General features: G+C 58.8%; 1 protein-coding gene across 1 annotated transcript; it reads left to right on the forward strand.

Annotated features, from left to right (window-relative positions):
* Positions 1 to 976: 976 nt before the first annotated feature.
* On the forward strand, positions 977 to 13,321 carry LOC119089966 (TOX high mobility group box family member 4-A; the record flags this gene model as incomplete). Its single annotated transcript, XM_037212767.1, has 7 exons — positions 977 to 1,126; positions 5,076 to 5,156; positions 9,905 to 10,084; positions 10,522 to 10,665; positions 10,935 to 11,300; positions 11,557 to 11,726; positions 12,173 to 13,321. Coding segments are annotated over 7 exons (1,173 nt in total), but the record flags the coding sequence as incomplete, so codon positions are not given.
* Between the last annotated feature and the right edge of the window lie 877 nt (positions 13,322 to 14,198).

Raw genomic sequence — 14,198 nt, forward strand, 5'->3', positions numbered from 1 at the left:
GGAGAAACAAATGGCTCCTGAGACTCGCATGGGTGGGGAGCATGGAAAACAAGCCATTCAGCCCCTTGGTAATAAATTCCTCGGGCGGCTGAAGAAAGCTCGCGTGTAAAGCTCTGAACCCTTATTGGTGGTGCGGAGCTGGGCCCGCCCGTGCGGATGGATTGTGCTGCCGCAGATCTGTCCGCCTGCGACAGTCGTTTCGAAACGGACAGGAAAAGGAAAACCTTGCCGTCGTCATCATCCTCCGCTTATGGATCGCTTTCTGTGTCGCTCTTTCCTCCTTTCTCCTAATTCGATTTGACGTGTCCCAGTTTCACATAATGGACTTGTTTACGAGCAGAAAATTTATTGGAAATGTTGAGCATGCTCGACTGACGTGTGGGAGTTTTTGTGGACGGGCCCCGTTGCCGGCACGGGTCCCTGGCCGTGAATGGGCCCGTCGAGGCTCGCTCGCTCGCTCGCCGCTCACTGAGACCCGACCGGGCCTGTCCGCTGTGGGGTCAGCGAACTGTGACCCGGCAGCATGGGATCCCCGCAGCCGAGTCGTCCCAGCGGCCTGTCCCGATCCGGCTCGTCGGCGACTAACGTCAGGCCGCGCTCCCTGTCACAGGAGTGTGTGTCTCAGTTTAAATTTATTCGAATGCATTCGGCGACGTTGTTTGCATGTGACGAGTGTGGGGAGGATAACGATGCTGCCGCACTCATCTGTAAGCTGCTCTTATGCCAACAAAAACGAAAGGAACCATGCGTACGCAAGCACCCGTCTTGGCTCCAGTTTTATCGCCATTCTTCGCACGTCGTCATTCACTTGCACTCCGTGTTGCAAGTGCAGCCCATTCGAACGTCGCCGGCTTGTTGTGTCTGACTGCACCGTAGTGAGACCCCGCCCTAGTCAGCACGCCGGTGCTATGGGCCGTGCGTGGGGCGCCGGCTCGCGCCCGCCCAGCGCATGCTCAGCCTGACCGGCGCCGTTCCCGCCGCCGCCGCCAGGCCCGTGTCGGCGTACGCGCTCTTCTTCCGCGACACGCAGGCGGCCATCAAGGGACAGAACCCGCACGCCAGCTTCGGCGAGGTCAGCAAGATCGTGGCCTCCATGTGGGACGGCCTGAACACCGACGACAAAAACGTGAGTGTGCTGGTGGACGGCTGCCTGTGAACTGGTCTGTTGTGTGACCGTCCTTTCCCCTCCCCGGTCCCCCACCCACGCACATACGAATGGTTGAGCTTACGTAGTGGAATCAGTGCGAGGAACGCACGGCCAGTCTAGGCAATGAAACGTGTCATGAATCACAAGAGGATGCGACCAACAGCCGACCATTAGGAACGTGATAAGTGCCTGTCTAGAAAGCAGAACTGACTTGGATTATCACCGGTGAGTGGATGACTGTAGCCTGGCACGACTGCTCAACGAAGCCAGATGTGCCGCGTGTTCTTTTGAGGGGGATGGGCCCCAGGCGGTGCATTTGGCCGCCGCAGACCGACGGCGTCAGTGTTGCTGGCGGCCGAGGCAGCAACATCAGGCGGGTCTGCCGCCAGCTGGTCACCGCCGTCCCCGGGTCTGTCCCGGGGCCGCTCACCGCCGTCCCCGGGTGTGTCCTGAGGCTGCTCACCGCCGTCCCCGGGTGTGTCCCGAGGCTGCTCACCGCCGTCCCCGCGTGTGTCCCGAGGCTGCTTACCGCCGTCCCTGGGTGTGTCCCGAGGCTGCTCACCGCCGTCCCTGGGCGCGTCCCGAGGTCGCTTACCGCCTTCCCCGGGTGTGTCCCGACTGCCGTCCCCGGGTGTGTCCCGGGGTCGCTTACTGCCGTCCCCGGTTATGTCCGCCGTCCCCAGGTGTGTCCCGGGGCCGCTTACTGCCGTCCCCGGTTATGTCCGCCGTCCCCGGGTGTGTCCCGGGGCCGCTCACCGCCGTCCCCGGGTGTGTCCCGAGGTCGCTTACCGCCTTCCCCGGGTGTGTCCCGAGGCTGCTCACTGTCGTCCCCGGGTGTGTCCCGGGGCCGCTTACCGCCATCCCCGGGTATGTCCCGGGGCCGCTCACCGCCGTCCCCGGGTGTGTCCCGGGGCCGCTTACCGCCTTCCCCGGGTGTGTCCCGAGGCTGCTCACCGCCGTCCCTGGGTGTGTCCCGGGGCCGCTTACCGCCTTCCCCGGGTGTGTCCTGAGGCCGCTCACCGTCCTACCCGGGTGTGTCCCGAGGCCGCTCACGCGCCCAACTCGGGCGGCACCAGACCGCAGGGTCCGGCTTGGGCGATGGGGACAGCGCGCGGCGCCTCCGTCAGCGACACCGCTGCCTCGCCTGGGTCTGGCGGACGGAGTGTTCTGGCCGGCGAGCTCATCAGTTTAGGTCTGCAGAGACAGTCAGCCTGTCTGTGAAATTGGCGATCGCTGCCCGCTCGTTCGGCGGAAGAAGGCACGAGAATTGCCGGGCTTTGCAGCCAGAAGCAGGACAAGTTTGACCTGGTTCTGACCGGTGTCCAGAGAGAAATTCAAGATCTTTCTCGGAGAATTAATGTCGTCACTCCGATCGTATCCTGATTGGTTGCATAGGTCCTGTTGTGGTAACTAATTTTTGCGATGGGTTTCGGTCGCCCGGTGTCGCAACGTTACTATTTTCCCGCTCTCACTGACGCTGCAGTTTGGCCATTGTTCCGCGCCCAGCCACCGGTCGTATTCCCGATCTTTTCGGCGTTTCTTCGTCCCAGATACGGCTCCTTTGTGTGTTGCGCCATCGTGCTAACTAGAAGACTCAGCTGTTGATGGGATTAGCAGCGGACAAAACTGCCAATCAGCACAAATCGACCGAAGCTGTTGCCCGTCCCGTGCGGGATGGGGCCGGGGGAGGGAGGGGAACGGCAGACGCGCGCATCCAGCTGGATCTCTGGATCGCCGCTGTGGCAAGCATGCCAGCGTCGCCCAGGCTAAAGCGGGTACTGATGCTGGTGTCAGCGGGGCGCGGGTGCCTCCGCCCGTCGGGTGCCTCCGCCCGTCGGGTGCCTCTGCCCATCGGTTGCCTCTGCCCGTCGGGTGCCTCTGCCCGTCGGGTGCCTCTGCCCGTCGGGTGCCTCTGCCCATCGGTTGCCTCTGCCCGTCGGGTGCCTCTGCACGTCGGGTGCCTCTGCCCGTCGGTTGCCTCTGCCCGTCGGGTGCCTCTGCCCGTCGGGTGCGTGTTGTCCGACGAACGGCCCAGCTGCGGTCGCGCCCGCGCGCAGCCGGCAGGGCGGCGCCTAGTCCCGAAACGGTCGCACTGCCTCGGCCGCAGTGCGACCGAACGACAGACAGACAGAACCGCTGTGTTTATCACGGAGCGGGGCATGCACGGGCTCTCGCGAGGCGCTCGGTTCCATGAGTCACCGCCGCGGGCTCCGACAGAGCGAGTCGGCGGGGTCGGATCGCCGATTGACCTAAATCTGCTGCGAACGCTGGGTTCCTTTGGTGGGATGAAGGCACTACGGTCTGTCTGGGGCCGATATGTAAAGCGTTATAGTCACTTAGGCATCGCTTCAAATCAAAACATGCCCTCTATCTTGTTGTTTTTCTGGAGACGATACCTCTTCACAGTCGCATTTTCATTTGATTTCGGCTGCTGGTCTTGATGTATTGCGCCGGGTATGAAAACTGAAAACTTTATTGTGAATTCTCCAGACGTAGCCCGTAAAAAGAAACGTCGAAACCCGCTTTCTTTTCATGCTCTGCTGTTGTGTAAAGTCTAATAAAACTGTCGACCCCTGTCAGTCTACATGATAAGTGTTTGAAGAAGGGAAGTGAAAGTAGGCGTCAGTATTTTCCTACGTCTTGTGAGGACTCCTGTTATTGCCGTCTATTGTGAGCTCCCCGCGTGAGATGACGCTCTGTTCGCATCGCGCGGCACATCTGATTGTTGTCCCCTTCATTGCTCCAAACCACAGCTTTTGCAATATTCTCGTCAATTGCTCGTTCATTTTGGTTTTGCGAGTGGGTGGCAACGGTTCATTTGTCTTGGGAAGCATACACTATGCCGTCTATGCGGCCCATAGTTGTTCACTGATGTAATAAGAAATTACATATCGTATATGTGCATTATACATGCATATATCTCTCTATATACATATCATATATATATATATATATATATATATATATATATGTATATGTATATGTGTGTGTGCGTAGCACACGTAGTGTTAACTTTTTGTAGTCATTAGCTTTAATGGTATGCGTTAGTAACGGATTTTGTAGAAAAATAGTCATTAATGCGGAACAAAAAGTTCCAATTTGACCGCAGATTCAAATATAAATGATAACTTCGAATGATTCGTATTTGAGTCGAGCTCTTGGCCGTCACTCATTTATACATCCAAGCAAAGTATATTCACTCATTATCTGCGGAAAAAGTGTCACCTATATGGCTGAGATGTTTTGCGGCCACGTTTGCTCTTGACACGTTTACTGTTTGCGTCGCTGTGGTGGACGTGATTACACCGGAACCGCCCACCATTCTTGTGAAGACCATTACTGTGCGCCGTGTAGCGGAGGTAATAGAAGGCTGTAGTTTGCGCATGCTCCACTGCGCGGCGCTCCTGGTGTGTGACGGACCGGAAGACTCGTAGAGCGCGTTGCGTTCCTGTTATCCTGACCCAATCCGGGCCACTTCCGCGTAACAGGTGCGCTCATTTTTGTAGCGATTTACCCACTTCCCTGGGAATGTCATACCCGTGGTAGTTTGTTATAGGATGATGACGGTAGTAATTCAGGTTCGAAATCAGGAACGTCATTTGTGAGTTATGAGACCTGATCCTGTGGGTTGTGCCCACGGCACTTGCTCCGCCTGTGTCATTTATTTGTTCTCGTAGCCTTGCTAAGTCACATTGTTTCGGTTGAGTGTAGGAGTATTCTTGAAGCCATGCATTGGAATTCTCCGGATGCGTTGCACTGCATTTCAGATATATCTGGTTGACAGGTTTTAGGCTTCGTTGCGTGATGGTCATCACTAGACCAGACAGTAATTTACATTCGGCCTGGCATAATTGTGTACGGCGTTTTGCTTGTTGGATGATGTAACAGCATGTGTGGCATACCGCTAATGAGCCGTATCTTGGCGCAGGTGTACAAAAAGAAGACAGAAAACGCCAAAAAAGAGTACCTGAAGGCCCTGGCAGCCTACCGAGCCAGCCTCATCTCCAAGGTAAGCTTCTCGGTCACGCCAAGCGGCTCCTGTCGTGTTTTACCTTCCATCCTGCAGTAATCTTCAGCTGATTTGCATGATAAGCAAGGCATCGAGGGAATAAAATGAGCATCATCAAGCGATCCGCCCTCTGATATATGTGAAGTGGAATGTTGCGTCATTTTGACGTCACAATTACATCAAGTCTGGCTTGGGATTGGACTGAAATTGAACTACAAGGTGTCAGGTCGGTTTCCATGAAATGAAGCACTGTCATGTCTGTCAGTACTGTCTCGCGCTGTGTCGTGCCGCTCACCTGACACTGGTGGCAGGCTAAATAGCCGTGGCAGTTTGACATTAGCCGCGACCCGTGCCCAGCGGCATGGCTGACATCGTTGGAAGGAAGCGGCCTTTGCCATGTTTTGGCTGTTTGGTTCTTGGCAACACGTGCTTTTTCTGGCGGACAGAGACGTTCATACCGCTGCCCCTGCGCGTGTCGTCGGAAATGCATTTGCCAAGCGTTACCCGCTGGTCAGATCGGATCGCTGGATATCCCACTCGGGGAGGGACGGGACGGTTCAACGTCCGGGACTCCTATTGGCGTGAACATGCACCCGATCGTCGATGCGCAGTCCCCCTGCGCATCGACGTGATCGGGCGCTGCCGGCGGTGCCCGCTGGCTAGCTGCCCGGGCCGCCAATGGGGCCGGCTTTCCCGGCGACCTTGAGTCCAGCGTCGCCGGTAGGGGGCAGCAGCCGCGCACAAAGCGAGCCACTGGCGGCCGGCGCTGATGGAGACGGCCGGGCGGCGGCGGACGGGGAGAGCGGGGCGGCGGGCCGCCGCCGCCGGCGCCGGGCGGCCAATGGCAGCGCGCCGGCCGGCGTCCGCGCAGTCGCGGTGGTGCACCCGCCGCGCGGTGCTGGAGCGGGGCGCGGGTGTGTGGGGACGGTGGGCTGCGCTCGCCAGGGATCTGTGGACGCTGCGCCGTGGTCCGATCGCCGAGACGCCGCGAGCGCGCGGGACCAGGGCCTCGGCGCTCGACCGGTGCTGAAGCGTGGTGAGCGTCGAGCCGCCCACACCTGAGAACGGTGTACTGCCGGGCTGGAGGCTGTCGCGCGGGGCGGACGGACAGCTGGCGCGGCTGGGTACCGGTGACCCGGCAGGCGCGACAACACTGTTCAGCGGCCGGACGGCTCCTTAGTAGGCCGACGACAGCGGCAGGCTCGGTGGCGGAGCGCGTTGGAGCGCCGAGAGCGGCGTCTCGCGCGTCTCGGCTGGCCGGCGCGAGGCTGCCCGACGGCGCCGTCCCAGACGGCCGGCCAGGCGAGCGGCCCTGTCGGTCCGCGCGGTGCTGATTGCTCGGCGCTGGTGCTGTGGAGGCTGCCACCGGCGGCTGCCCGGCATGGCGTCCGGTCCCGAGATGGACGGCGACCTGCTGCAGGTCCTGGACGACCTGCTGCTCGAGGTGGGCACGGTAGGAGGCTCGGCTGGCGGCGGAGCCGACGCCGGCCGGCACGTGCAGCGTCATCCAGCACGTGTTTTTCGATGCGCGGATGTCGTGCTCGGCAGGGCCTTGCGGACGGCCCGGGTCCTGGGCCCGGCGGCGGAGCGTTTCCTTGTGCATGCCACTGCGGCGGCCAGCACTCTTCGCCGGCCAGTCCAGAGATTTGCCCCGCACTGCGGTCAGTGACGCGTCTGTGTTGGAATATTTGCACCTTGCCACGGAATGCAACCCTGACAAGACTTGTACCCGGCGTTCATACCTTAACAGATGAACCGGCTGGGCTTTCCGCGCACAAACCATACAGACCGGGTTCAGACTATGCTAGAAGTACCAGACATGCACACATCGCATTTATTTCTACCGTCTAACAAGCCGTCTGAAACGATTTTCTTTCCAACGTGCACTCACGATGTCCGACCCTGAGTGCCCAGACCGGCACAGAACGGGATGTTTGGTATCGATGATTTCAGACCGACACAGAGGCCCTTCATCGTTCCAGGGACCCCGATCGACGTCAGAGACTCCTTAAAGTGAATCCTGAGGGGGACTTCTTCCTGGGGGCTGGCCTTGGTCCTTAGAGCCTCTGATCGGGCCCCTGATGCTCGGCTTCGGGGCCTCAAGGGTCCCTCGGGACCTGAGGGGAGTCTGGGCCCCATGCCTTCCCTGCCTGTCCCTCCTTCTCCCCGCCCCCGTCCGCCTTCGCCCCTGCACCTGCGCCCCAACAGGGGTTGGGGAAGGGGAGGGGGACAGCTCCCAACTCTGGACAATATTTAACATCAGTCCGATGGCGGTGCATGGAAACAAGCGAGGTAAAAATTACACTTGTCCCCTCCTGTCACATTCGCAGGGGTTCTGCCGCTGCCACGCTCCAACGGCAGGACCTTCAAGTCGGACCTTGCCTTGCTGTGCTCTCACTGCACTGTTACGTCCATAGCATTCTTATTGTGTGTGTGACACAGTGATGGCGTCCGACCCGTGGGGCGCTGAAACGGGACCCGGTCATCCAGGCTGATGCATGGCTATGGCCCATCACTGCATTGCTCTCCACGTGTTCCCAAGCTAAAAAGGCTCTGCGTTGACGCGCAGAACTTTGACCCACGTGCGTACCTTGCTCGTGCCTATCAACGCCACAAATCTTTGCGTGGGTCAGTTTGAAGTGCAGGTGGTGATGCCGAATACCTAGGTCGAGCTCTGGCCGAGGTGTTGGCGGAATCTTGGCACTAGCCAGGCCCTACCTGGGCGGGTGCACTGTGTACACATGCATCCCTGGGATCTGGGTTACAAACTCTATACTTAGGCGTCGTGTCGTCAAGAAAAATCGATGCGCCTTTTCCTTGTGTTGAGGTCTGCAACATATTGTAAAACACAGTTGTTACAGAGAGCTGTTTTATCCCGGAAATTGGAGTGTGTTTTCCCAAGTGTCCGCCTTATTGTGGTAACGTTAATGCGCCCCAGAGAGTTTTGTCGACCTGGTCCTAGCCAAGACTTTTTGTCAAAAACTTTGGCTTAGGGTGGGTCAGGCATGCCTTAGCGCGCGAGTTTCCGCCGTGTAGCCAGGCCATGTTTGTAAAGGCTAACTCAAAGAAAAGCGCTACGTACATAGAATCGCAAGATATGCTCGCTGTGAAGAAACTTTACAGCAAATTTCGACGGTTACGTAGTTCATCGTGATCGAGATAAGCTGAGGCTGCTAAATGCGCTGGAATGCGTGGCGGCGAACGAAGTTTATCACACTAGAAGTTGATGAGATGCTTCTAAACAGGTACCGAGGCTGGCACTAAAATTTGGTCAGCAGTGCATCAAGTGCGTCAGTGTAAGCGCCGCTATTGATGCCACGTTAGCCGTTCTTGAAACCATGCGCCCACCAAAAAAGAGCATTGGGATGCTTGTAAAAGAAAACACATTTTTGGTAAGTCACTGGATTCTTCGCCATGCTATGTGACACTGATTTTGTTCCTTGCATTGCATAGTTATGGGTAACGTATGTTTGGGTCCCAAAATGTTAGCTTTTCTGGTATCCTTAGCGTGTTTACGTACAAGAGGTTAAGGTTGTATGTAGTGAATATTGCATCACTATGACGCGGAGAAAAGAATACCGAACGTGGGAACATTACCGTACCTTTCTCGTCATTGAATTTTGTCGCTCTTCATTTATGGTCTAGCCCATCCATCCGCTTGAGCACCACAAATGTGGGCCGTTTTCAAGATATTTGTCAAGTTTATCAGGGCGTAACAGCAGTAGCGGCATAGCCTGACTACCAAAACACCTATGATCATGCAACTGCGATCTGGGAACGAGAGAATTTTTTTGAATTGGAGAGATTCCGAATGGTGCGAAGTTGTTGTTGCTATTTTGGTAATATTTATTACATTTAATTTCGGCCGACAAACTTTCGCTGCCGATTTCAGCGTAACCGGTGAAAGAAGATGTCGTCAAGAGACTAGTACCTGCGCGCAAAGCTTAATTTTAACTTGAGTTGCATGCAAAACGATGACAATACGTATACACCAACGAAGGTAAAAGCTTACCCTGAGCCAGGCACCTCACCTCCTTTCTTTTCTTCACCTCCTTTCATTGTGTCCACGTGTTCCGTTCACGCGCGGGATGCTCCCCGCGGTGTCTGAGGGCAGGGCTTCATCCCCCTGGATTGCATGTCTTCATCCTGGATACGAGCAACACCGACCACGTGGTACGTGCTTTATATAAGCTGTGTGGTCGGGCCGTCGCGGAGAAGTGAGTCGCCACGGGACCTCGGTACTGGCACCGCCAGGCGAGCTGGGACCACCGAGCCGCAGACGGGTGGCTCCCGAGCCGGCGCTGTGCCGCATGTTTGCCGCCAGAAGCCGCCACCGGCAGCGTGTCATTGCTGCAAAATGCCAGATCAGCCAGGTGCGCGGTTTGCCCGGCGGACCAGCGTGGGAGTCTTTCACGTGCGCTGCTGCAAAAACAAGCGGCAGATCGAATCATTAGGCAACCTTCCTGGAACACATCCAGCCAACGGCACGCGAGATCTGGCGTGACGCTCGCATTGGGTGGGGTGGGGCCGAACATACTAATAGTGCTGTGGCTTGTGGGCTATGACGGCATAAGCTCTTGAACGATTTGAGAGCCGTATGGTCTGCTCCAAACTGCAGCTGGTAGTGCTCTACAGCTGGCATCAGCTGCAACAGCGCGATGCGAGCCACTGCACACCGTCCGGTGCTAGTCAGCTCACGTGACGCTTGCCCGCCTCTGGCGCTGACCAGCGGCGCCCTCCGCCGACAGACGAACAGCGAGGAGCAGCAGCAGCCCGCGGCAGGCATGTTCAGCGGCTACGGCGGCTACCCGAACACGCCGTTCACCACCGGCGGATACCCGACGCCGTACACGGGCAGCGGCGCCGCGCTCGCTAAGAAGTCGCCGCTGCTGACGTCGCTGATGAGCGACGGCCACCAGCCGCAGCAGGTGAGGACGGAGGGGGCTCTGGACTGCCGGCTGCCAGTTCCGACACTGTGCCGTGACATCATGACCTGACGCCGTGATCTGAGACTGTCTTGACCTGACAGAGGCCATGACCTGAGACTGACCTGACGCCGTAACCTGAGACTGACCTGAAATTGGGATCTGGGACTGACCTGACATTGTGACCTGAGACTGACCTGACACCGTGCTTGAGACTGACCTGACGCTGTGGCATGACGCTGTGACCTGAGACTGACCTGACGTCGTGACCTGACGCCGTGCCCTGAGACGGACCTGATACTGTGATCTGAGACTGACCTGACACTGTGACCCGAGACTGGCCTGACGCTGTGACCTGAGACTGGCCTGACACTGACCTGAAGTCGCGACCTGAAACTGACCTGACGCCGTGACCTGACGCCGTGCCCTGCGCCGGACAGGAAATGCTGGGCGGCTCGATGGCGCCGCCGTCGCTGTACCCGCCGGCTGGCCTGCTGGGCGGGCCAGGCTACCACGCGGCCGGGCCGGCGCCGACCGGCCAGATGATGCCTCCGGCCTCCCAGCCGCTCTACATGCACCACCAGGTGAGAGCCGCCCGCCGGCCGGCGGGACAGGCGGCTGGGTGCGGTCTGCACGGCACTTTGCAGCAGACCCGTGTGATTGGTTGCTGACGGGAGGGTGATGTGTGTGGTCCGCGCCGGGCCGGACCGTCGTGAGGTCAAGTCTCTGTGGGCTGCCTTGAGCCGGGGGCTGGTGTGTGATCTGTGCGGCAGGCTGTGCCGGGGCAGGGGGTGTCTACGCGCGGCACCGTAGCGGACCGGTGTCACTGAGTCGGCGTCCGTGCCGTGTCCAGCAGATGGCGGACCACCAGCTGGGCAGTCCACAGCAGCAGCAGCAGCAGCAGCAGCAGCAGCAGCACCTGACGTCCCACTCGCCGCCGAGCCTCTCAGCCGTGCTGTCGCCCCAGCCACTGGGTTCTCCGCCCATGGGAGCGGCGCCGCCCAACATCGCCCAGATGCAGCAGCTCACGCCCCAGCAGCAGCAGCAGCAGCAGCAACAACAGCAGCAGCAACAGCAGCAACAGCAGCAGCAAATGGCACATCAACAGCATCAGCAGTTGTTAATGATGCAGCAGCAGCAGCAACATCAGCAGCAGCACGAGCTTCATCGGCAGCAGCACGAGCTTCAGCAGCAGCAGCAGCAACACGAGCTTCAACAAGCAGCAGCAGAAGCAGCACGAGCTGCAGCAGCAGCAGCAGCAGCTAGCATTGCAGCAGCAGCAGCAGCAACTGCAGCAGCAGCAGCAGCAACAGCAACAACAACAGCAGCAACAGCAGCAGCAATCACAGCAGCAGCAACCGCAGCAGCAGCAGCAGCAGCCGGTGCTGTCACCTCCGCAGCAGCAGCAGCAGCAGCAGCAGCAGCAGCAGCCGTCGCCGACGCAGCCGACGGCGGTGCGACAAGCGTCGCCGCCGGTGGCGCCGTCGGCGGCCAGTCCGGGCAACTCGTCGGGCTCGCCGCTGCAGGCGGCCGCCGCCGAGCGAGCCAGCACGTGCATCCGCGCTGGCTGCGGTAACCCGCCCGTCAGCAACCCCGAGTGGGAGGACGAGTACTGCAGCAACGAATGCGTCGTCAACCACTGCCGGTGAGCCGACGGCCCCAGGCTGCTGAGCTTGCGCCGGCTTGACAGAGCTCACGGCTGTTGGCGAGCTCAGATCTGTTGAGGTATGGGTGGGGGGGGGGGGGTTCCGGGCAGGGGCTAATTGAAATCCGGGAATGTTGTGTTCAGAGCTTAGCGGTAGATGGCATTAAGTTAAGACTAGGGATGTTTCTCGTGAACATTGTTTCCATGCGTCCTCCTGGGACTGAGCGAATCGTTCGGAAGAGCCGTGAAGTTGGTCGGCTCTGCCGCCGTAAAATGGTTCCCGCGGAGGATTGATTCGATGGATGTACACTCCGCGGACATCAAAAGGCGGTACGCGCTTTTCGAGCGCTGCGTGCTACTAGGTCTCCGATCATGCATGCGATGCAGTGCTGTTTGGCGTCTGCCGGGCTTGAGACGGTGACCGCACGCTCTCCCTCTCTCCCCAGGGACGTGTTCAAGAACTGGGTCTCGTCCAACACGGCGGCCGCGCTGCCGCAACCGCCGCCGCCCGCGGCGCCCGTCAAGTAGCCGGCGGGCCGCGGCCACGTACAAACGCCAGCAATAGTGTCGCCACCTATCGGCTAGCTAGTCTACTTGTGTTGCGGGTGACGGCCGCACGTGGGGGCGGTCCGTGATTCCGGTGCGTGCGACGACGAGCGAGCTTCGTGTTACCCGATGTGTACATAGGTGTGCGCGGCGCTCTGGCCTGTACATACGCGGAGAGCATCCTTCTGCTGAACTGTCGTCGGCCGACGCGTATTTATTGCTGTTCACCTTGTCAGCGAGCTTGCCGGGCCGTACAGCGCACGCGAGGCAGAGAGAGTAGCGTAGTCGGAGCCTGGCGTCGCGTGGCGAGGATCGCGGCCCGCGAGGCGTCCGGAGCCGGCGCTCCCCGGGAACGGAGCTGGGCCTCGACGAGCCCGTCAGGAGCTGGCCTCGGCGGGCCAGACAGGACCCGAGCTATGTGTCGAGGCCGTCTGGTTGCGACTTCCGTCGCTGGATTGGAGCGTCGGCGGCCCACATTCCGGCGGCCGGACGGCGTGGTGCGATCATGTGGTGACACAGACAGCGCTCAATGATCACTGTACCTACTGTTCCATACTTGACAAAGTCTAGGACGCGTTGTTGCCAATGCATGGCCTGTACACACATGTAAATACTTTGTCCTGCGGCCGTGGAGCGGCGGGCTGCGCCCGGTGGCGGAGGCGGACTATTCAAAACGGCCCCGCCCCGCTACTGTCGTTACTGTCCAGTGACGACTGGGCTGGGCGCCACAGGCAGGAGGCATGCCCCTTCGGTGCAGGTGGCGCCTCCCAGTGCCGCTCGTCTGTATTTTTGTGGGCGGCGTCGGGCGCCGAGACTGGACGTTCAGCCAGGCTTCGAGAAGAGGACGGGAGGTGCCGGGTCTCGGGAGAGAGGCCGGGCGCCGTGTCGCCCTCCGTGTCGCCTCGCTCCCATGCGTCGGACGGCGCCGAGATGGGGCGAGCTCAGCGCACCCGCCGGCGTCCAACTTGTTGGCTACGTTGTTTGGTGTTCTTTTCTCGTGTAAGAACGTACGTGTATATTACTTCAATAAGATCAGTCATAAAACTGAATGGCGCCTTTCTTTGTGGCGGTCGGTCGGCCTACGTTAGTGAGCTATGGCGACGGGACGATGCAGAATTAGGAGAAAGTGTTGCAACCTTCTTTACATGTAACTCACGGGATTTCTCAGCGAGCCGGATCTCTGACGACGCACGGTGACCGGAATTGGGTCTCGGTGAAGACAGAAATGTAACAGCAGCTTGCACTCGCAGCAGCAGCAGGAAGCCAGAAGGAGCGCTTCGTCGCAGGCGTTTACTCGATTATGCGGGTTCAGCTTCGACCGCATTTTGTAGTCGATGCCTTGTGGACTGACGGGGGAATATGTCGCGGGTCTTGCTGGCAAGGGAAGCTGCCAACTGCAAATAGAGGCAAAAAATACTTAGCCCCTGGCCCTTGGATTTCAGCTGCGATAGCTCAGTTAAAGCACGCAGATTCTCCCACATGTGATTGAACTAAAGTATGAGTCATAAACGTCCCACCTCCCGAATCTAAATACAATATTTCTAGCAGGCTTCTCCATAACGGACCACGTAAAAAGCTGTCAATGATCGGGATGACAACACCAACTATAAATAGACTGGATCCCAACCGCGTGGGCTGAAATCGGCCTCGACGCCAATGCGCCAAACCACCACCAACGGATGCCAACCACTGCCGCCGTTCCGTGATTGGATGGACATATGATGCAACTCCCAGAACGACGCTGCGGGCGGAATATTTCCTTCTCAAAGCTAGGATTCTGCCAGCACTTTCTGGCAAGTAAAAAGCGTAACTATGTCAAGCCTATGCCGTTTGATTCTATTCTGTGTTGCCCCACAGGAGCAGATTCAGCCTCTTCCAGAGGTTTTGGCCAGTCGTTTCTAAACTACGCTCCAAAATTTACCGCAC

This window comes from Pollicipes pollicipes, unplaced genomic scaffold (genome assembly GCF_011947565.3).
Source record: "Pollicipes pollicipes isolate AB1234 unplaced genomic scaffold, Ppol_2.1 Scaffold_3087;HRSCAF=3621_pilon_pilon_pilon, whole genome shotgun sequence".
Taxonomy (NCBI): Eukaryota; Metazoa; Arthropoda; class Thecostraca; order Pollicipedomorpha; family Pollicipedidae; genus Pollicipes; species Pollicipes pollicipes.